The sequence below is a fragment of the Aythya fuligula genome, chromosome 11, assembly GCF_009819795.1.
Source record: "Aythya fuligula isolate bAytFul2 chromosome 11, bAytFul2.pri, whole genome shotgun sequence".
Classification (NCBI taxonomy): Eukaryota; Metazoa; Chordata; class Aves; order Anseriformes; family Anatidae; genus Aythya; species Aythya fuligula.
Genome location: NC_045569.1, coordinates 18,851,538 through 18,875,650, shown reverse-complemented (window position 1 = coordinate 18,875,650; position 24,113 = coordinate 18,851,538). Strand labels below are relative to the sequence as shown.

General features: G+C 39.2%; 1 protein-coding gene across 2 annotated transcripts; it reads right to left on the bottom strand.

Moving 5' to 3' along the window:
- Nucleotides 1–311: 311 nt before the first annotated feature.
- On the bottom strand, nucleotides 312–22,310 carry CLPX (caseinolytic mitochondrial matrix peptidase chaperone subunit X). Of its 2 annotated transcripts, XM_032194842.1 has the most exons (14): nucleotides 22,170–22,310; nucleotides 18,142–18,302; nucleotides 16,627–16,744; nucleotides 11,697–11,851; nucleotides 10,486–10,645; nucleotides 8,962–9,003; nucleotides 7,648–7,824; nucleotides 6,652–6,816; nucleotides 6,227–6,315; nucleotides 5,546–5,710; nucleotides 4,280–4,579; nucleotides 3,711–3,803; nucleotides 3,320–3,426; nucleotides 312–2,193 (listed from the first exon to the last, which is right to left on the bottom strand). In XM_032194842.1, exons 1-14 carry the CDS (start codon nucleotides 22,225–22,227, stop codon nucleotides 2,103–2,105), a joined length of 1,881 nt encoding a protein of 626 aa, XP_032050733.1. In that variant the 5' UTR covers nucleotides 22,228–22,310; the 3' UTR covers nucleotides 312–2,102. The 2 variants fall into 2 exon arrangements, with proteins under 2 accessions (XP_032050733.1, XP_032050734.1); XM_032194843.1 differs by lacking the exon at nucleotides 8,962–9,003.
- Between the last annotated feature and the right edge of the window lie 1,803 nt (nucleotides 22,311–24,113).

The window sequence follows — 24,113 nt, the reverse complement described above, 5'->3', positions numbered from 1 at the left end:
GTATTGTGAAGCTTCATGCATACATAACTCTTTACTGCATATAACCAAGGCGAGTTGCCACGTCAGGTGCTTTGGCAGGACTATCCCCGTGCTGAATAAGCACTTACTGTACCATCTTACGGACTGTAGAGTCCCTTAAGTCACACCAGCATCACCTTTCTTCATTCATCTGCATCAATTTAAAACCAAAAAAGCTAAAATCTGGAAAAAAAAAACCAAACCTTTAAGTCTAACAACAATATAGACAGCCCCCAGCCACACGTGGGTCACCACCACTCCTGTCCAGCCCAGCATCACTCACGGAGGACACATCTCTCTCTGTCGTATTCCACTTTGTTTTATTCAAACGCCAGCAGTGAAGTACAAACTGTAGTTACACAGCATTTGTTTCCTTAAAAACAGTTCTTGGTTACATAAGGCGAAACAACTTCCAAAACTAAGTTGTTCAACAGTTTTGCCTAAAATGTTTTTCTCCGCCCCCCCCCAGCTCCACTTAAAAAAGGATTAGAGTTAAAGAATTTGGAGTTAAAAGCAGTTGGTTATGTTCTTCACTCTACAAAAAGGAAAATGAGGATAAAGTTACAGGCAGATCACCACAGATTTCAATTTGAGGTGACTAAGCATCTCTTAGAAACGTCCTCAATTCTAAAAGCAGCTTTTTCTGAACCATTAACAGGTCATTTAACCAGAAAAAAACATGAAATCCTAACAAGCATTTGTTGCATCTGGCTAAAACTGCTTTCTGTGTAGGAACACAAGTATTATAGGACCATCACCTAAAATTTACATGACAAAAATTAACGAAGAACAGGGCCAACACATCTGCAGTACCTTTCCTTACCGAAAATATCTACTAGATGGAAAAGAATGATGCAAGTTTTATTTAAATAGCGTGAATTAAAATTTAAAAAGGCCCAGTAAAACCTAAATCCGTGTATCACTGAAGGACAAAACCAAGTTGTAAGCAACAATTTTAATTCCTCGAACAAATAAAAAACATACAGGTCCTTTAGTGTTTTTTTACAAAGACTTTCCTAAAGGATTGAATTTATTTTGATGTGAAACAGAAGAGGGAGGATTGCTTGCTGTGAGACTAAAAATCAAAGACAAAACCACAAGATGCAATACTAGCATTTGAGCATATAACTTAAAAGCACTGTCATGTGAACAATCACTACTGATTACATCAAAAATATTATACATTTACTTCTTTCATCTCAACATTATAAGATAGGTTGGGCAAATACCTGGCACCAAAAAATTGATGCATGATAGTTCCAATACGTTAAACAAAATGTACTATATTAGAACATTAATATTTAAAAATTTATGCCAAGTTCTCTTCCAAACTCAGATGGCTTACCAATTCCTGGAAATTTTATTTATCCTTCTGGAAAAAATGAGCAAATTGTCAACTTCACCTTCTTTCACGGTTCTCCAGGTGACTAAAACTGACTCCTAATGGAGAGGTGAGCAATAGGATGTATTTGATATTGCATCCAAATTAACGTAACAAGCTAGTGTTACATTTAGCAAAGTCTCCCAGCAGTGTCCATAAAGTGTCCCCTAGTTTTTTCAAAATCCTGTTGCAAGGGCTTCCTCCCACACCACATGTAACAAGTCACTCCAGCACCCGCTGGGTTTCAAACACCAGCAGAAGTCTAACACTGACCTGAACACAACCCCGTGCGAGTCACATGAGGAGCTAGTAGTTTATTCACCCTCTACTAATTATTAAACTTGTTTTCCCATTTGTAGAGTAACATTATTGTAAAATCTAACTACTGGTAGTACCTGCATTGCTGTTTAGTTTTTAGAAAAAGCAATTCAGGTGTTGCTATATTTGCTATACATTTTAATTGAACAAATGTAATATACAATTCATATTTGAACATTATGCCATTCAAGTCCACACAATGTCCATCAAATAAATCAATGTGATGTCACAGTAAAATACACGATCTGATTTATCTAATAAGGTTCCTCATCACGTATCATATCCGAGATAGATCCAATGCTGTTAGTATCAGATTGTGAAGCCAGAGGCAAATCCTAAGGAAATAACCAAGTGCGCTTTATGCAGGAGAGCATTCTGACAGTATTTAATGGTTTGCAGCATCTGCTTGTCGAGGCCAGCCTTCTTCCTCAACTCCAGAGTCATATTCCTCTTCAGATGAATCTTTAGTGGGAGCCCTATAATTAAAACGAACTGATCAGATACTTTATAAATTGAGGGGGAAAAAATGGAGACAGTTTCCATAGCTTGTGGTAAATACACCACCTGTAAAGTGCCATGATGAAAAATGTTCTGACAAGCATGCCATCTGCTTAATGACCTTTTGATTTGAAAATGGTGCTTTGCACTTAAACTACTAGCATGCAGTCTCATTACTGAAAAAAATCAATCAATCAAAAAGTTAAATTCAGTTAAATTTTCTGATTTACGCCGTAAATATTAATTTTTCAGCAAACACGAGTGCTGGCGCTCTGCACAATAACAGAAAGCAACCATCACTGTAAGAATAACACCTTCGGCTTCCACCACTCCCTTTGAGAAATGAGGTACGCTGAGCCAAGCTTCATCAAAGACACAGATAAACGCAGAGCATGCATCTCAGTGGACAAAGTCACTCAAAAGTTTCTAGCAGAGGTAGAAACCAAGCTGAAGTTTCTAAACATCATTCCTCTTTTTTTTTTTTTTTTTTTTTTAAGCCTGACCCATTCCCTCTCTACTCCACTGCCTGTTCACTAAAATTAGTTTGTTTTTTTTTTTTCCTTTAAACGTAGATTTGCCCAGTGCTTTCAGTGCTCTACCACATCATTACCACATTGATTATTTTAGCTAGTGCTCAGCAAATCAATAGATGCTTCGTTTTGGCTCTCCACAGCTGTAAGAGTAATGGAGGAGAAAACTGCTGCAGCCTGGAGCATGCGTAAAAGTATACCTTAGTGTGGTAGAAGCTAGAAGGAGGAAAGATTCTACTTGAGAAACTTCAGCACATTTAAAACTTCTGATTTTTACTCTTATCTTTTGATCCTGATCATTTACTTTATTTCTACAGGCATATACACACACGCACAAGGTTTAAAGTAACTTCATGTATGTTTATTTTTTAATTTCTATTTAAAAACTGAAGAAATACAAACCCAAAGTCTCTAGGACAGAATAGGCACTAAGTCAACTGTGTACAGTATACAGATATTGGATCCTATTTAGGTTGTGTGCATGGTTTTGTGTTTATAAACTTGTTCCTATGGCAAACATCAGGATCCCTAACTGTATTATTCATCTGTTCTCATACTCCCATTACGGTTTTACCTAATGTATCCTGGCTCTTTTTTGCCTTCTACAACATCTTTGTCAACTTCCACGCATACGATGTCAGAATTGGGCACTTCAAACATGGGCTCCAGCAACAGCTTTTCCTACAAGGAAACAGAAAAAATTTCTGTATGCCATCATCTTCATTTTCGAAAATGAAATAAATAAAATGGTTAGCAAGTGATTCTCAGGGCTAAAGGTTTTTCTTGATGGAAGAAATCTGAATACACACATTTCTAGGAAGAGATTTATTGTATCTATCTGAGACCCCAAACCAAGTAAGGCTTTATCTGTAAATTGTTATGATTAAGGCCACATACATGAATATGGGTAGCTTCATTTACTTGAGATGAAACCATTTACTCAAGATGAAACTTGATTTACTTACCATTATAGATCGCAGACCTCTTGCACCAGTTTTTCTGTCCAGGGCCAGTCTGGCTATAGCCTTCAATGCATCTTCAGTTACATTTAATTCACACTACATACAGAAAAATAGTAAGTTTAGTTAATTATTTCACTTATAACTACTTAATTCTTAACGTGCTATTGAGTTAACAAAAATCTCGTTCAAAAATTTTTGTCCATTTTGTCCTATCAAAAAACAAAAGAGCTCCAAGTTCTTACTCAATGCTGGTATTGTGCATGTAAACTCCTCATAGAACAACAGCCTCAGCAATCAATGTGCAAGTTTTTAGAGCTTATTGTCAGGTTAAACCTGGTTTGTTTGGTTGCCTGTTTTCCTCCCTCGTCATCTAGCAAGATGTAGGAACAATTTCAGTCTTTAAAGCAGGGGCTATACACATCTGAGTCAGTGTTATTTCTTTTCCTGCAAAGCTGCTACGTACAGTAAGATCGTTTTCTTCAGCCACAAAACACAGTATCTTTAGAGTGAGGCAGCTTTTTAATATTGTATTTTATAAAGAATAATATTGAAAAGCTGTCAGAAGTGCAAACCTTATCCATGCTGAATAATGCCTGGTACTGGGGGACCACAGCATTTCGTGGCTCAGTAAGAATCCGTACAAGGGTTTTCTCATCAAGGCTGTGCAGAGGAACCACAACAGGCAAACGTCCCACAAACTCAGGAATCATGCCGAATTCAATGAGATCTCTGGCTTCCACATGACGCAGCAAGCGATCCTTTTCTTCTATGTCTTCGTGTGTATTGGACTCGCCACTTATATTAGCCAGATCAGCTGCTGCTGCAGCCCTTCTGCCTTTTCCGATATTGGATGGTGTCCCAAATCCTAGATACTGCAAAACAAACATGTTGTGCTTACATAAAGTTTTCTTTATGTAACTAAGTCATGATGCAGGTGTATAAAAACTGGAGTGACTGATTACATCATTTACATATTAATTTAAGCTTAAGAAATTACTTCTGGTAAAATTATCTCCCTGGCACAAAATCCATTTCTTATATGCTAATACCTTACTGGGGGAATGAAATGCTAGATTGAATAAAAGTTTATTCTTAAAATAAAAAAGGTTAGTACACATCTTAAGAAGTTTTCAGGTAACAGTGACACTAAGAAGTGCTCTACAGAAGCAACACAAATGCGTGCAAGAATACCTACACAACACCTGAATGATTATAAACAGCAATTTGGATTTTTGTCACTGTTCTAGTTAGAAACAGGGTACACACTTTGTTCCCAAATATTAGTATACAAAACAATAAAAAAAAAAAAGTATGATTAAGCATTTTCATAAGATGATGGCTTTTAACACCATTTACGCAAGGTTTCCAACTATCTATTAAAAAAGTTTTTTTCTACCGACATACAAAGGTTTTCGCAGTTCCATACTTGGCACACTCCACCTGAAATATATCCTGTTATCACTGCTAGAACTAAGTGTCACTTACTCCGTTTTTAAGAAACACAGGGCTTTACAAAAGTTTAAGAAGTGACCACTTAAGGACAGCCAGTAAGCACAGTTCAAAACCAACAGTTTTGAACTTTCTTCTATTTGCACATACTAAAAATTTCTCTGTGGAAGCAGAGACCACTGCTAGCTACTTAAGCCTACTAACAGGCTTGCTCTCTGCTACCTTTTTTAGGCTCCTTGACCTCAGGTCCTCAGATAACAGAAAGAAAACCACTGCTCTACACACAACCTTTGTGGATTTACAACTATAGCAAGACCTTCAGGAGTCAGCACTGTGCGAACAGTGATCAGGATTACAATTTCAGTTCAAACTCAGCCTGATACACTCACTTTTTCATTTTTCCTCCTGCTGATAATTCTGTCAAGACCATTGAAAGCACCAGAAGCTACAAAGAGGATGTTTGTTGTGTCCACCTGCACCGTTTCTCCACGTAGCTTACGGGAATTCTTTTCTGGAACGTTTACTATTGTGCCTTCTAGCAATTTTAACAGGCCCTAAGGAGGAGAGAAGAAATAAACAACATTTTTAAAAAAAGAAGTGCAGTACCCTATAAAAACACATAGTATAGTGTGTATATCTTCATGGGTTTTCCTTCAATTTTTAATTCCTTATGCCTTTACATCAATTGTAAGTGTCTAAAGAAATCAGCTCTCAGGACAGACAAAAATCTTTTAATGCAACTCCCACCCAAATGATGAGTTGCACTGAGTAACGAACTGCTTTGAGGGTTTTATCAGAAACGTAAAGTGTTATCTATTCTTGCCTCTGTTATGCAACTTGCTATCTGATACTGCAAAGAAGTTTTTAAATTAAGACTTTTCTGCAATACAGGCCTGAGTTGCTCTTGGCTTTTTCTTTTTTTTTTTTTGGAATGAAGAAAGTAAACAGGAAAGGTGACAGTTTCAAAGGTTAATAATTAAGAAACTGAAGAACTGTAACTCTACAGTCTCATGCTATCTGACATAGCAGACTTGATGGACTAAGTAAAGCCACTCCACGGAAATACTTACTTGTTGAACACCTTCTCCTCCAACATCCCGTAACTGATGAATACCGGGAACGCTGCCAATCTTATCCACTTCATCCAGAAAAACAATTCCTGCAGTTACAGAAAACGGATTGAAGGAAGGTTCCACTTTTTAAGAGGCAAAAGTTTACAAGCAGGGAAGCACACAGTTTAAATGGCAATCTCTTCTACCTTCCTATTTCAGACTGCAAAAATGTATGACCCGAATATATAAACAAAGCTACGAACAAGAGCAAGAACTACAAGATAAATGTAGAGTTCTTTTCAGATTTATTATTTCTGATTTCAAAGTGGCAATCCAGGGATGTGACACAAAACTGTAAGTTACAGAAATACTGGTTATCTCCAGGTTTAGAACACCTAAGGTTAACAATCTATTCATGAACTTCAGGAAACTTAAAGGTTTACCTTGCTGAGCTTTTTCTACGTTGTAGTTGGCATCTTGCAACAGTTTTGCAATAACAGACTCAATGTCTTCGCCAACATAGCCAGCTTGAGTCAAGGTAGTGCAGTCACAGATAGCAAAAGGTACATCTAGACATTTAGCTAGAGTCTGAGCCAGCAAGGTTTTACCTGGTAAAACAAAAACTGCATGTTAAAACTGCCATATAATTATTCAGAGCACACAAACCCAAGTATTTACCATAGGATCATTATTACTGTCATTAGACATTTAAAATGATATCAGCATGTTCATACAATGATATAAAAGTTTTCCAATGCAGCCAGTTTTCACAAACTGTGCTTATGTCAGCAAGCTGTATTTCTGAATAAGACCAATACTTACTGTACCACAAATAAGATGTCATACAATACACAAAAGAAAATCCATTTACTTGCATATATTAGTCAATACGGAGTCCTTTGTGCTAAGGGTGCAGTGCAATGAGCCATTGCTCCTGCTTTGAAGTTGGGAAGAAACAGAATTCCAGTATCATTTAGTGAATATTCTCCCACATAGTCTGCAAAACGCTATCACAACAGCACAAACGCTCCCATTGCCTATGAACACACAGGTATCATTTCTTTTAACCACCTCTAAGTCATCTGTCCCAGGTGTGACACATCACTTTCTAACCACAGCATCTCAACTTGACATCTAAAAAGCAGTCAAACTTTACATTCATTTTATTTCAGCTTAGGGAAGCTTACATCTTTTTATCAGTCAGTATTCAATGGCACAAAAAAAAAAAAAATCCCCAAACAATATGACCAGACTTCCTTCCTTTTCAAGGCCATTTAGCTCAGCTTGATACAGTGACATGAAAGCATAAAATCACAGTTTTGAATTTACAGTTTAGCTTTACAAAGACCAAATTGAAATAATCACAGAATAAGGAAAAAAAAAAATCACTCAATTCTAAGAAAAAATATAAAAAACGGATAAATGATGCAGCTGTATACCTGATCCAGTTGGTCCAAGCAGCAAAATGTTACTTTTTTCAAGTTTTATGTCATCGTTGGGTGAATCTAGTACTTCTCCTCCCCGTTTTTCCTGAGGTATTTGCTGGTTCATTTGTTGCTGCATCGATGCTCCTAATGCATTACCATGTGGACTAATCCCAGCAATCTGCAGCAGCTCTGAAAAGAACAGTAACAGTAGAGTTGAAGCACTGACACGGTTTGTCATTAACTTAAATGCATAATAAAATCATTAACTTAAATGCATAATAAAAGCTTTTTTTTTTTTTTCTCCTGTGAATTCCACCCATTTGTACAAAAACTTAGAGTTAGGTCAGCAACACAAATTTGCTGCAACTATTACAAAAATATGAGTTTCAACCATATTTTTCCAGACGTATGTATCTACATATATGGAGAGAATTTCTAATGATACAGTGGATTATTTAAAAAAACTGCTAGAGAAATTTTCAGTCCTCACATGAATTGACTCATTTACATTGCAGTTTTTCTTTTTAATAAACACATAAAAGGAAATAAACCCAAACCACTGATCTCTGTGACAAGAAAGTACAAGAACTGACATTTACAAAAGCAATGCAGAAGCCTGCTCTCAAGACTTAAAGATTTGTCTTAGTTCAGCTGTTAAAGGCTGTGTGTTCATATGTGGATAAGGAATCTGAGCTGTATATTCTTTTTCCATAGCACTACTATTTTAGTTGGCTTGAAGAGCAGAATTTTGAAGATTAAGAAAAATGGTCTGAAGAGGTGTAACTGGGATTACAAACTGATCTACTCTAGACTAAGGACAGAGTTCAATAACCAGCAAGAGTTTTGGTGGACCAAAAATAAGTGATTGACATCACCTGGACAAATAAATGGTACTGAGGTTCAAGGTGATGGTACCCCTTAGAAGTGTAGAAACCCTGCAGAAAACAGGTACAGAACTTCCCTTATTATCTACCTCACATCGTACTTTGTACGGCACTGATACAATCACATCAGAGATCTAAGTTAAAAAAAAAATCTCAACATTCACTTGTTCCATTGAGGATGATTCTAATGGACAGGTGATTACTGAACCAACTTTATAAAAGGTAACTTTACATTCTACCTGCTTTCTGCCTACAATGAGATAGAGTCAGATCCTAGTCACCTCGGTCAAAATATGCTCAATGCCACCAGCTAAGTTTAATTACAGAAGAAAAACAGATTTTTTACTCAGCATTTCTGACTAATGGTCGCTAAACACTACTCTACATTAACACCAAAAGAGTACATATTGCAGAGGAGGACATGAGGAGAGAGTTCACTTACTTGTAAATCTGTACTCATCCTCCCGTCTTCTGATTTCTAATTCTAAGAGAGAGGATGAAAACAGTAATAAAAAGTAAGTTTATAAAAGTTTATAAATTCTCCACCTCTTGCCCTCTTCTGAATACATTTCCTAACTGCTTATGAAGGTATTTCTAACACAAAATCCCCACGTGAATTAGTTTTTATTGCTGTCAAATTTAGCCCCAAAGTCAACTTGCATGCTTGTAAAATGACTACTAAAAACATTTACAGGCTATTACCTCTAATTAGATTTTTGTTTACATTTATAGGAGGAAAAACATGCTATAATACAACTTCATTTTGAAAAGACTTCCTTAAACTCACGCATTTATAGCTGAGTGTTACTAAATAAGATTGGTAATACTTTGACATACATTCAGTTATAAACATTCACTGCCAGCCTCTTTGGGTGCACACCATTTTATCTTTTGTGGAGGATCAGGAACTTTCCTATACCAGGTACAAAACTGCTCTCCTACCACTACCAGAAGAGGTTTTCCCCCCCAGTTAATTATTTCTTTCAGTAAATTCAAAAAAGAACAAGATTTGTTTGCTTAGTGTACTATTAATCAGAATATGGAACAAAACACCTTAAGAAAAAAAATCAAGGTACACTTTGAATCGGAGACAGCAACCTAATCCTACTTCTAAAAATAAATTAGATCAACATAGCTACACACTTAGCCAGCAGCAAAAGTACTGCCAAGAGTAGCTCAAACTACACCTGCTAGATATCGAACAATACTATGGTGACCAACAGATGCTGCCAGCAACAGGCAAGTTTAGAAAGGCAGCTATTCATCAAATTCACTATGCAAAATATTGTCTTTGTGATCTGCATTGTTGCTTGCAGATTAAGTCATTAAGCAGTAAAGGAGATTAGAAAGAAAAATTTAGGAGGCTCACATTATAAACTTAAAGGAAAACACCTCCTAACACATGCCAGTAAAAAAGTGTTATATATTTTATTGTTTACCCTATGTAATAGGCAGACAATATCCATGGCATCATAAACCTGCTGGATTACCATTTAGATAAATCACAGAAGTTCACACACAGTGAAATTCAAATTTAATAGAAATATTTTAATCATTTCAGTTACTGAATACCTAGTGTCAATGTAAAACTGTATGTTTCTCAGGTGAGATTTTCTGAACTTACTGATGCAGTACATGCTTATCCCACTTTGTTCAAGCAGTGAAAACAGACTGGTCCACTTTTGAGCTATATACTCTATATTATATGATTATATATACTCTCTGAATGCAGTGAATTTGCATATATAGGGGTTTCTGAAAATGTTGCGTTCTACCTAATAACGTTCAAGTCTATCAAACATCATTTTAGGGACCTTCAGCATTTCCTTTGGGAAACATGACTAAACTAAAATCTGATTATCTGGGCAACAGATAAACTACTACTATTAGAGATCCAAAAATGTAAGTTATGGAACTGAAAGGGTGAATTTTATTTGACCAGAAGAATACCAAACATCAGACAAACCTCTTGGTGTTAAAGAAGTCTGCTTTTCAACTTCAGCCTGCTGTCTCAGGTTAGCTGGAATATTATTGTAGATCCTCTTGTAATGATTATACACAGCTACCGAAAGCACCTTCTTGGCGAAACACTGACCAACAACATATTTGTCGAGGTAGTTATAAATCTGAAAGATGATTCAGTATTAGTAACATTTCTAAACAACCTTGTAGCAAGAAAAAGTAGTAGATTGTGACAAAGCTAAGACTTCACAGGATGTTCAAAAACTAAACTTGAGTGTTGTTTTATTTTGTGAAGGTGTGCAAAGATTCTGGCATATGTTCTGAAATCCTGATAACTAAGCAAAGCTGAACCCTGTGGTTTTGGGATAAAACAGGATATAAGCACAAGCTCTAACCCCCAAAGTTGGACTAAACAGTTCTGACTTATTTCAGTCTGTAACAAAACCTGGAGAACATTACAGAACAGAGAAATAGAAAACCAACATTTCAAACACAAAATAGATTCCTGTTGATAAGGTTACTAAAAAAGGTGGGACTTATATAACTAGATCATGTCTGCAAGTTCTCTTCTACTAACATTTGAAACCATTGTCCTTTTCTTTTGCAAATTTGGGTGAAACAGAAATTTCAAGTATATTTAAGTTCTTACAAGAGGCCTATCCAGAAGCCACATGAAGCTTTAGAAACCATTGCAGTCCACTGGGAACTGCAGAACACAGTAAGCTTCCTCTTCTCCTTCTGGAAGAAGGAAACCAAGTGACTTAATGCGGAGGCAGCAGTGGACAGGTTGCAGCCACACACCATCCAGCCACAATTCTCACCCAGAAAGAGGTCACACAAAACGTTTTGCAACTACGGCAAGAAGCTGCCAAAATCAGGGTGTAGAAAATAAGGTCAGAGCAGGAAATTAAAGATACCATGGTTAGCAAGGACTGAGGTTGCCTCAGGGTCACAAGGCCGAAATTAAGGTATTGCACCTCAGTCACAGGACAAAGCCAGAGGAAAACAAGCCCAACTACTTTTATGGGATCTACTTATTCCTTTATCAGCGGTCTGCTGCATCACAAAGCTCTAAAAGGTTTAATCTTGAACTAATCGCCTTTATTGTTTGTTGCTATGTCACAGCAGACCATTGCACACAATGCAGATTAAGAAGTAAAGTCTTCTAGCACGATGTAATACAGGGAAACATCAGGGTGGCATTAAGAACTGTACCTTTTTCGGTGGAGGAGGTGGCTTCTGCTGGAATGCCAATTTCACAGCTTCTGCTGCTGACTCGGGCTCTTTAATGATGCTCTTTTTTGTGTCTGCCTCTGACAGTACAACAAAAAAATGGTGACACTTCTCACACTTCACAAAACGAGTGGAAGCTGCAGAAAAAGCAAAATGAAACGGTAAGAGAGATTTTTCAGTATTCACTCAGCTGCCTGAATTTTAGTACACAGGACAAGCACCTGTACAGTCAACTCTGTTCACACACTTTCCCTTTGCTTTTAAAGCTTCTAAGGTGAACAATTTTTGGACTAAGAAATTTGACAGAAGGAATGCAATTTGCCCAAAGTCACAATGCAGGATGGCTACCAAACAAGGGGCTGGAAAGCAAAAACTATTTTGTACTTTTCCAGGAGCGCTAAGCTCAGTAGAGGAAACTCTTCACCTCAGAGAGATGCAAAATTAATGAGGGCTTCTAACTATGCAGGAAGTGCTAATAGCTCAAACCTGCAGGCAAAAATGTTGTGGTTAAGGCCAGGCTATTCTACAGTGTGGGAAAGCAATCTGCAATATAAATCTCAAAGGCAGCATGCAGTGGGTTCAGGGAAAGGCAGCTCCTGGTGTCTGCATCCCCCTGGCTGCGTGATGCTCCAGAGCGTGCTTGAATTTGTCACCTAAGCCCAGGACATGGAGTGCAGCATCACACACCAAGAGCCAGCTATGGTATGCAGCAGGTGGTCAGGACTTGGAGAATTTGCTTATTTATTTTTGTTGTCAAGAACAGAACACATTTCTTTCAAAATCCAAACGCTCCTACTGCTGACTTTGTGAATCACTTCTCAAGAAGCAAGGGCTGCAAAGGCTGGTTTCAAAACTCGCAAACTAGAACTTGCACTACGTTATTTCTTTGGGAAAACCCAAGTTGAAGTAATCTAAAATAAAGAAAAATAAGTTTATAGTCTGAAATAGATCTTTTCTAACAATACTGTTATATTCTGCTAAATACAAATTGAGTGCAACAACACTGACTAAAACTAAATATATTAAAAAATTTATTAAATTAATAGTAAAGGAAATGTAGCAAAACAACCACATGAAGAACTTCAATGTCAGAACTTCTGAAGTCTTAAAAATCTTTTAGTAAATGGCTTGTAGAGTCTTGTACCAGCTGAGTTACTAACAGCCTCTAGCAATAAACTAGCTGCTTATTTATAGCTTGGTTTTGCCTTCCATAGAGCTGGCATCAGCATTTTACTTTTTTAATACTGAATACACATTATGGCTGAATAAATAAGAGTAACAGATTATTTAATACCGCAGCACGTAATACTGTGACCACCACAACGTTATTAGCTCTGCTCCAAAGAAAATTTGTAAAACAGCTGGAAAATTCTCCTGGCAACACTACACATCGGTGTTATCTGCCTGACGGGACTGCAGTGGAGAACTGCTTGCACACATTTGTCTCATAGAACTATTTTTTAGTCAGAGCATCACATGAAAATACTCAGAAGACCCCTGGTATCCTTACTGGCTACAGTGCCACGAGGCTGTTGTCCTTCCCTAGGCAATGCTAATGGCTTTTTTAGGATGCAATAGCCACAAGAATACTTGCCCCCCTTTACAGATCTACAGGGATGGTGAAAAAGAAAATAAACAGCAGGTTATAAGAACTTGATGCATTCATAAAACATCAATCAATGAAAAAAATCACTGTGCAGAGTGCATTTGTATCAATTACTCCAAGCAGCACACAGGAAGGTTATAAAAGAACTTTCTGATTTTCAGCAGGACCAACAGGGTCAATAGTTAGAGAAACTTTGATGTATGGGGTGCCCCTGGCAAACTTCATAACTTATTAACAAAATAACTGAGAAAACAGCCAGTTTCTACCATTTACATAGCATCTTAGAAACAAGTATCAATGAGTTTTAACAGAACTCCTGCTGTGGGCCAAAAATTTTGAGATTCTGCTCCAAAATCGAAGGAAACCAGGTTCAAGTACTGCTATCTTCCCAGAAGTGAACACTCAAAATTTCAAGCAACTTTTCTATTCTTAAATTACTGGCATGTTTTCGTATGTCGTGTTACCAGACACATAAAAACACGGAAAAGAGCTTTCAGGTCAAATCAGCTCAGCATCATTAATATATCTGCAAATACATATGACATAGTCAAAGAAGCAAGTGCTGGTTTTGATTCAGACAACATTACTGTAGCATGCCAGAGGCTGCGTTTGTATAAAGATTCCTAAAGTCCCCACAAGCTGACCTTGCCAAAGAGAGATGCTGGGCTTCTACAACACACACAGGAAGTCAAAACAAGAGGAGGATTAATCTTGAAAACAATTGTAGGGCTGTGACAATGGCCTACCAAACGGATGAGGTAAAATGACATCAGGAAAAAAGAGCAGGGAAGCGTGTAGCTTGTTAGGTACCTGCAGTAGCAGGGAAGTTTTGCTTTTGAGGATGGGAACTAAAGGCATCAGCTGGAGACAGCAAAAGCAGTTCCCTGTTAAGGCTTCTTATGTCAAGCAACTTTAAAGCTATTGGATTTCACTGCATCTGAGGCTCACATCTTAGTTCACTGATCACAAAACGCCTCGCATAGTTCCACAAACCAAAATACAGGAACTGCTGCAAAAATGTGGCAAAGGAATATTTATTAACATGTTTCATTCTTCCTCAGTAATTAATTACTGGAAAACCATAGACAAAAAAAATTACTCATGCAAGATTTGTCCACTCGATGGTTAACTGCAAAATAATTCACTAATAAATGTGGCTTTTATCCAGTATTTTCTTTCCCTACTCCTCTCAAAATGACTAAAACTCTAATATTTAAAAATCAAAACAAATGCTAATTCCTTATTTTTCTTTGGCTTTTGACATTTAGGGCTCCAGAGTTCTGTAATTCAAACCAGAACTGGATGAAATCATCATTTTTGCTAAGTAAGCAACAAATGTTTAACTGAAAATCAAGTTACAACATGTGTAATAGAACTTGCAACCCATTCATTTCAGAACTTATTTTTTCCTTTTTTTTTAACATCTGTATTTTTAAGAGACTTAAATGCAGCCCTTTTGTTTTCCAGCTGCTTTATGTTCTTTGATTTGGCTGGGAAGCAGTGTACTCAAAGTGACAGACCAAGCCAGAAAGAAACACATCCAGAGAAAGCTTGACTATGACTCAGAGGAATTTCTGAGAAATTAGAGCAAATGAAGAAAATAAAATTGACAACAAAGATTTTAAGTTAACAATTAATAGAGTGAGAAAGTCCACTGTACTCCGTTATTGAGTGTCACTGAGCCTAGTTTGAACAGACTTTAAATTAAGGCTGTAAAATCCCGAAGTCTCAGAGTAGAGCACGCAAGGACGAGAGAAGCAGTTATGTTCAATTATTCACTAGCAGACTTCTTCATATTTTGACTTTCAAGCTGATAAATTTGACCAGTTTCAACGTTACCTGTGCCGTTCTGATGCCACGATTCAAGTGACATATTGCTACTTTTAAAGCTGAGATTGTATTAACCAGACATTTTCTCCCATGGTATTAGTATGAGTAAGTTTTCTTTGTATGACAGTTTTCAGGCACGCCTAAAGATTCCTAGTGCTAATGCAAACATGCTAAATTGAATCTCAGCCGTATAGGGACCCAGTGACTGTTCTACTCCAGGGAAATGCTTGAATGGTATTTGCAGATAAAAGCACGACCTCCACTGATGCGTTCTCTGCACTTGCTGAAGTGAGACAGTTTCAGAATGACTCTGTCTACCCATGAATCACCTCGCAGGAAGGTAAATCAGGTTAAAATTACTTCCACTGCTTTCAACCACATGTAGTCCAGGAAGAGACCAGTGCATAGAACATCCCAGAGGATTATATTTCTATATTTCTAGTTACATTAGTGGGCGTTACGTTATTCAGAAGTGCTTGTTGTCTACAGCTTCAAATAAAGACTTATTAAAAAAAAAAAAAAAAAAAAGTAGCTACTGATGACTGATCCTTTTATTTAAGCATACTGTTACTACAGATTTGTCTTGTGATTCACAGTGACCAATCATTTTAATAATATGTTTTGGACAGGTAGCAGTGAATAAAAGCACACCTGCTCATTTCCACCAACTACGATATTAACAACCATTAAACAAGCTTATGCTGTCCTGCTCTTAAGCTTCTCAGTGCACAAGCCTGATTATGGCCTGATACTTCCTCCTTGAGCCCCACCAACTGACAGGGGACATTTGCCTTCTGCCAGCTATGTTCTAGGCTGCTCTCATTAGCACAGGGAGTATGGGAAAACCTAAAGGTGCATAAATGCATAACTGGCATTAATTTGGGCTGTACTTCAACAAAAGCTTGCTACCGCTGCTGGACATCGGGCATCTGATACGTTTCGGATTTTCCATTTGGGCTTTGTTTCCTATTTGGAATATATTATGAATCTGATTTTGCCATAAATAAAACATCAGAGGAAGCCATCTGTCATATACTAATTCCTCTGCTGTGTAAGCATTTTGGTTACAGTACATGCAGGATTAGTCTGACTTATTTAGCAAGGAAAGGAAACATTAAATTACAGACATCGACATACGTAATAGAAAAAAAAAAATTAGTAAAGTAGTAACGGTTACATGAGCATCTCTTCCCCTGCATGAAGTGTAACAACAATTATAAAAATGCATATTTACAGTCGCTGTCCAAATACTACCACCATGTTCTGCTCCACCATATCATAGGAAATTACACAAACATATCAACAGAGGCAATACTTGCTTACACCAATGTGGCCAGATTGTCCTTTTTAGTCTATGTAGAACTTCAAATAATCACAAAATGTGTTTTTAAAAAATTAGCTATCAGGACTGTATTAGATCATTAATATAATTACATGTGAGGCTGTTTATAAAGGAAAGTATCCATCAAAACTTACAGACAAAGGTCTCCACGTGCGTGCACAAGTCACCACACTTCGGGCAGCGCAGCTGGTTCCCTCCTTTCCCAGAACTTCCAGAGCTTGACTTTTTACCACCTCCCTCACCGACGGACTTCTAAAAAAAGATTTCCAGACAATTAGCTCCAAACAGTGGAGCTGTTACGTTAGGCATTTAGCAGTGTGTTTATGGAAGCCAGTAGTGTGAATATTGTAATACCTGAACGACAAAGTAACTATTGTCAGGACAACACCACAACACAAACATTCTGAAGTGTCTGCACATCTGCATTTCCCCTTTCTACCAATTCTGGATGCTCAAAGAAGAGGCATCCCATATCTACATTAAAACTGTTTGATTTGCACTGGAACTAACAAGCTAAACTGTGTCAGGAATGTTTTAATAGTACATTCCGACACAGCTTATTTTAACCCTACATAAGAAAACAAATCATACTTATGGAGAGTACTTTCATTATCACAGCCGTGTTTATTCTAAGTGTGCCTGATGTCACAACTCTCCGCATGTCCTTGACAGATGTAGCTATGCTGGCAGATGGCTGTAGGGCAGATCTGACCTATAAAACAAGCATCTCAGACATCGTTTGGAAAAATTCTCTTCTGACTTCTAAGGCAGAGTTCCCTGACAGAGTCCTACTTGTCTTTCTCCACGTTATGCTGCTTAGTGGGGTCTACGGTTAACATTTTTTAAATTTGTATTTGTTTTGTGCCTTTACACCTTGACTAGTAGCAAAAGCTATTATGTTTCAGGAAACATACAAGATTTCTTCCCTCTTCCAAGATACTTTCCCATATTTTATTTTATTTTTTTTTAACCTTACTTGCCCACTTGTTTCTCAAGCACAAAAGACTAAAACTCTTTGGAAAGTGCTTCAGATGTGATGACATGCCATACCAAGGCAGAAGTTATCACCTCAACTCTCAGAATCTTGTTTGCTGACTGAAGAGCAATTTTATTCTCAGGTAATCATTTATCTGAAGAAGCTGTTGATTAACCGTAATTATAGAGAAAGACTAGGATGGAAAGAGATTAAAATTTACCAGCAAGAATAAAGGTGGTGTCCTCATAAAGTTGTCAGCACCGATTTGGTAGTTGTATTTAAGACAACAAAAACATTTGAAACTGTACTTACTTTTAAAAGCCTACTGGGGAATAGCAGACTTGGAGGAGAAAAGTTCTGATTACTACTCTTTCCTGAGCTCCTGAAAACTGTTGTGAATTTATAATATTCTACAAAGTTCAAGTGTCCCTTTATGGTAGGCAAAAAGATGAATAAAGCTGGGAAAAGCATTATGGAACATTTCTATAGTTTGCTAACAAACTCAATACATTTTTTTCTTTGCTGTCAGCTGCAGCAATTTGGATTGGAAGTGCCAAATGTTAGCAGAATTTCAAGATTCTAATTTTAAGTAAGGAAGGATCTACTAAAAACATTTAAGAAACATTTTCAAAAAAAAAAAAAAGAAAGAAAAACATGAATGCATGGAGATTACCTTGCTTCCTTCTCCAGAGCTATCCTTGCTTGCACCATCCTTTGAAGCAAAATACGCTGGTGTTTCTGAAAAGTTTCTAAGAGGAATTCGTTTGAGGGAACAAGTTTCAAAAGTCCCAAGCTTTCCTAAAACAGGGACACGTGTACGACCGCAAGTAATACCTACAAATGAAAACGTGAAAGTAAAAATATTAATTTCATCAACCGTTACACTGTAGGAACATTTTGGCTGATATCACTGTCAGATAACAGAACCACCTAGATAGCATCTGGCCAAAAAGCATTCTGGCTATGACTACATATACAGAACTTACATAACTTCGATATACTGCTTTATATTTTCATCCAAGTCTTTAGGGAAATCACTAAGAAAACCCCAAACCAGTGTTTTCCTTACGTGCAATCTGTTCAAAATGTAGTATTTACCTATGAGGACCCAAACTTTGGAACGTCAATTAAAAATACCCTAGTTCTAACCCTGATGTCACCAAACCCCAGAACCAATTTACATGAAATAGAGCTCAAAAGTTGCAGCAGCAGAACTTAACTCTGAACACCCAAATTTCTGTTATCCAAAATAAATCCATGTGATGACCTTTATTTCATTAAATGTTGCCTGGATCATCCAAAAATGACCTGAAAGTAATTTCATGTCCTCTAATATCAGGCATGGTTTCACTGCATCATGGGACTGGAAAATATCCCGCTTGTGAACCAGCTCTTCAGAACAATGAACACTCAACACCTAGCGCCGTGAAATAATTCCAACACTGAAGTGGAAAAAGATCAATGAAATGCTCCCTCGTCGAGGGAAAGTTACAAAGAAGTGTCTCAGAGACACAGAGCACACGTCCAGACTTGGCTTTCCCTTGTGAACTCTACTGAAAACTAATTTCCAGGAATCTGAAGCAATGCTTGACCAAAAAAAAAAGTTGTTCTGAGAAAAATTAAAGGGTAGAATTGCATTTGGCACACACTGACCCTTTGCAGACAGGCACAAGTGAATTCAGCATAACCTTACCTTTGTTGAAACAGCTTATTGCCAACAGGAATAAAGCCTAATTGAGAAACTAACGGGCGTGTAAGATTACATTTCATGGCTAGGTATGATGTGAATCAGCAGATGTCATGCCTGTGATTGCAACATCTCTCAACGTAAACAGACGAGTCTGGAATCCGTATCTTTTATCTTTCTTTCATTCAAACTGCCACATTTCTTACTTGCTTTATGCGCTCGACAGGAGCTCCTTGCTTGCTACCCACAGAAGAACTATATAGCAAAAATAATTAAAAACTTGTTGTTCAGGCTTGTTTTTTTTTAATCTGTTAAATCAGAAGTGCCAGAATTCTACAGAAAGCCCAAAAAAGTCTTCTAAAAAGAAATAAAACAATAAAAATTGCAAGAGAAATACAGTTAATTTGCACTGGAAGAGGTAAGAATGACTAGAAGACAATAAATAAAAAAGAATAAAGAAGCAAAGCACTACAGACAAGCCCAAATTGACTGTGAAAACTCCCTCAGACTTCTACCAGGTCATAACCAGGAATACAGGGTCAAATGACTTGAAGTTATTTATTACGATATATGCTGCTTAAGATACCTGAACTTAAGGATAATTTGCGGTTATTAATTGTGTCTGTAAATTAGTCAGGGATGTTTAATGATCAGCATATTTTCCAATTTTAAATGCTGCCGAGTGCCACACCACACAGGTAAACACCTTAGATTACAACACAGGGGAACCTGTGAAAACACACGGCTTGCTACATGCCAGAAGTAATCTTAAAATACGGGTTCGTTTTCACAAGCTGTTGTGTCCTGTTGACTGAATACGCCCAGGGAGCTCCAAGGATCAGGAGTGCTAAATTTACTTGTCAGTACAGAACAAACTGTGGCGAGCATTCAAGATGTTATAGTGTTCTGCAGTAATTCCCTGTCTTGGGGGTTCAGTCCTCATAAACGGTGCCTTTACAGGGATTTGTGTCACCACTTCTAAAGGGAACTGGGACAGGACCTCTAAATTAAAGAGGGAAAAAAAAAGAAATACTTCCCTGAGTGAAAAACAACATCCCAACTCTCCTGCTGCAAGGAGACATTCAGCCTATGGAGAATGAACAGAGCCCTAACAAAGCCTCACCAAACATTTTACTGCTAAGCACTGCGTAAGTACCAAAGATGGCTAATTTTAAGAGAATGACACATAAAAAGCCCTGAAAACTTTATCAGATGACCTATGAAGCTTCACAAGTGTCCAGGCTGGTAGGTGCCACGTTACCTACTGTGCCACTATCGATCCGAAGGCTGCAGTTGTGCGACTTCACCTCCAGCGTTTGACAGGCTGCTGGCAGCAGACCCGGGCTAGTCAGCAACGAGTGTGCTGCTCTTAAGCTCTCTCCCATTCCTCTTACGAAAGCCTGAGTGGGTCAGCCTTTAGGGAACAGCGTTAAACTCACCCTGCCACATCTGCTGAGCTCCAGAGGGTATGGAGAGGCTAAGCCAGAAGAAAAAATATTATTGCTACATCAGATTTAGGCACAGGGACGAGGCTTTCTTGTTTGGCCAACCTAGGTGTGACTTTTCTGGTGTTTTTTTTTTTTTTAGACAACTTCATTGTACAGCTAAAGAATGAAGTAGGAAGAAAGTTATCGCAACGGCTTGCTTGCATAATTGAGCCCAGAGGCAAATTTTCGAAAGCCATCCCAGCCCCACGCCTGGCAACTTCCAGCGACTGATAGGTACCGGGGAGTGTTCAGGCAGAGCAGCTGGCTGGCGCGGCAGTATCTCCTCAAACACACGAGCTGCACTCAGGGCTTGGCTGGTTTTTTTTTTGAAACACAGCTTAAAGAACACGCAGCAAACCTCCGAATTTTGGTAGCAGCAATGTTTTCTATCCAGGGCATTCAGGTTAGCAGGTTATGATAAAACAGGAGTTCCTTTACGCAATGTCAACCTTAAATTGACAGCTGAGGAAAGGAATACTGACTTCTGGGCCAAGCCTCAAATATTTTGTGAGAATCTGTTGCCCAAAGACATCAGAAGAATGACAAAAGAGAAGTCTCCCCTCTCAGTGAGGCAACACCCCACCATCAGACCCATCAACTGTATCGCAAGATAGGATCTCTTCTAACAACCAAAATGCACCAAAATAACTTTAAAAATAAATTCTACAGAAAGCTCACGTAAAAATCTTATTGTCCCGTAACTGTGTTTTAGTCTCGTTTGTTCTTGTAAACATCCCTTTGAAATCTTAGGTCTGACTAAAAAACACAAAATCTATTAGTTATTAAAAAAGAGAAATGACACAAAAAACAGTTCCAAAGTAAATTTTGATCATTGCCTGTTTTAAAGGACTTGTCCAAACCCTTTCAGCACAGGTGATGTCAGAGATGCCGATAAAAAATCACCTGCAAGGAGTTGCCTCACCTCCTGAAGGCAATAAATCGTCTCCCCTGACTGCTCAGGCCCCTCCCGAGGGTTTGATCATTCAAAAACTTGTTGCAGAGGTGGCAGCAGGAAAAATTTCCCCCCCCAACTCTGGGGTGGTCTGCCTTTGGCTACAAGAAGCGTACAAGAAGCCTGTCAATGCTCACGACACACAGAAACAGGACAGAAAAGGTAAAACGAGGAGGAAAGCAGCAAGCCTCCTCCTGCTTTCCCAGCCTCACCTCTCTATTAAGTTGGTCACAACTATTTTTGGCCGACTGAGCGCAGGTTTTTGTGAGAAATCCTTCAAGCTGAGGCTGAAAACAACCCATGCAGCTGCATTTCGCAGCCCCACAGCGCGACCCGCACCCAAAAAAACCCTTTCGGAGGCTCGCTGCGCGCTGCCACCCCACAGAAACACCCCACGGAGAGCCCCTTTCCCCCACAGCCCCTTCCCAGGCCGCCGGGACGGGATTCATGAGGTAAAAAACACCCAGAAAAGGGGCAGAGGGCTCTGATGGCGGCCGGGCTGGTCTGCGGGGAGGAGGCCCGAGCTGAGAGGAGGAGGAGGGAGGGGAGGAAGGGGAGGCTGAGGAAGGGGTTACCTCTCCGCGCAGAGCCCAGCAGCCGCGCGGCCGCGGCGCAGCAGTGGCAGGCGGACATTATCGCTCGGCTGAGGTGAGGAGAGGAGAGACGAGGCCCGGCCCGGCCTGGCCTAGCCCGGCCCGGCCGCTCCCCCCCCCCCTGCCGAGGCCTGGCCCTGGCTGGCGGCGCCGCTGCCGCCCGCCCCGTAAACACCCCCCCCACCCCCCCCCTTCTCCTCCTCCTCCTCCTCCTCCTCCTCCCTCCCGGCGCCGCCTCGCTGACGGCAGTCACCGCGCCGATCGTTCTGCCCCCCCCCCCACACACTCCGTGGACTACAACTCCCAGCGGGCAGCGCGCGGGGAGCCGCGCGGAACGCCGCGCTGCGGCCCGCGCGGGGGCTTCTGGGAAATGTAGTCCTGAGAAAATTAGAAGCGCCCAGCTACCCCTGGGTGCAGCGCATCATGGGAAATGTAGTCCGGGCGCCTCCCCTTCCCACAGCAGTTTCAGGCAGTTCCCAACTGCTAATTTTAGAGAAATAATCCAACTTTTCTCTCCCCTGATGAGTTTTCCTTTTTACTCTATGATACTCAGAAATCCACACAGTCTATGTGGGATTTTCACCAACACCTGGTCAAAACCCAGCTGGGACTAGACATCTTTTTTTTTTTCCATGCAATGAAAGATAATTTTTTGTAATATTAATCTTTTATTTATTTATTTGGTTCCAAATCTTAAATGCAATACAACAAAAATGCTTCCTGTGGATCTCAGAAGTGTAAATCTCAAGCATATCCGTTAGGCACAGTTCACGCAGAATACACCTGCAACTGATGGGCTTGTGTAGGTCTTCCAGCTCACCTTCAACTCCTATCTGCTGTGTACTGATTAAATGGAATTAATTGATCCCAACAGTTAATTTTAGTAATGACTCGGAGACAGAAATACATTACCTGACAGCAATTAACTTGAGTTGCCCTGAAGCAAATGCCAAAGGCCACTCTAACAGCAGATAATCCACACAACAACACACGACTCTACACAGGATGATCGCTGAATGCCATTTTTAACTTCTGCTGAAGTCTAGACAGTTTTTAATCCCTGTAAAATACAGGTTTAACACTACCACCTACCGCCAGGCAGCTGCCGTTCTGATTTTAATCTGTATTAAAGCCAGCGCTGTGTTTCGTTTGCAGAGCTTTTTCAGGGAGCTAGGCAGGAATAGCAGGTTAGGCTCAAGGACACGCTGAAACGCACTGATAAAAGCTGTTTGTCTTGCAATCACAAACCACGACAGCATAGAGGAGAGGAGCGTTGCCTCCAGCAGGTATCAGATCCAGCGTGCTGCTGTGAATAAAGGTTTGTTACAGAGCATTCGGACCACTAACAGCAACAGGATGGCGATCTCAGCCAGCCCCTCTGAACTTGAAAACACCTGAAAGCCCTGAAAATAGATCAGTAAAATGCTGCTTAGGAAGGATGATTTGAATGAACAATTTCCTCAGCTCCTAGCTTTAGCAGCTCAAATTTCTTTATATATGGAAAATGGGCAGTGCTATTGCACTTTCTAACAGCCTGTTATTTAAACTTATAATATTTATAATCTAAAAATTACAAATTATTTAAACTCAATTTACCATATTACTTTTATGGGCACCCTACTACATTTTTTTAACGAAGTTTATCCTGTCAAAACTACTTGAGGACCACTTCCCTTCTTTTTAGGGCAACCCGGAATTTAGCTTTTTTCAAACCGATTTTGACGGACGAAAAGCCCCAGATTTTGTATCAGAAGAACCGGCACCACAACAGGCTCGGGCGAAGGGAGCTGGATTTTTGTGTTTAATAAGAGCTCCTCTTACAAACACAGCCCTTTGCCCGCAGAGCAGCCGCGACTGCCGCTGGGTGGCAGGGACAGGTCACAGCGTGAGATGCACAGACAATAGAGAAGCTTAACCAGGGGCTGT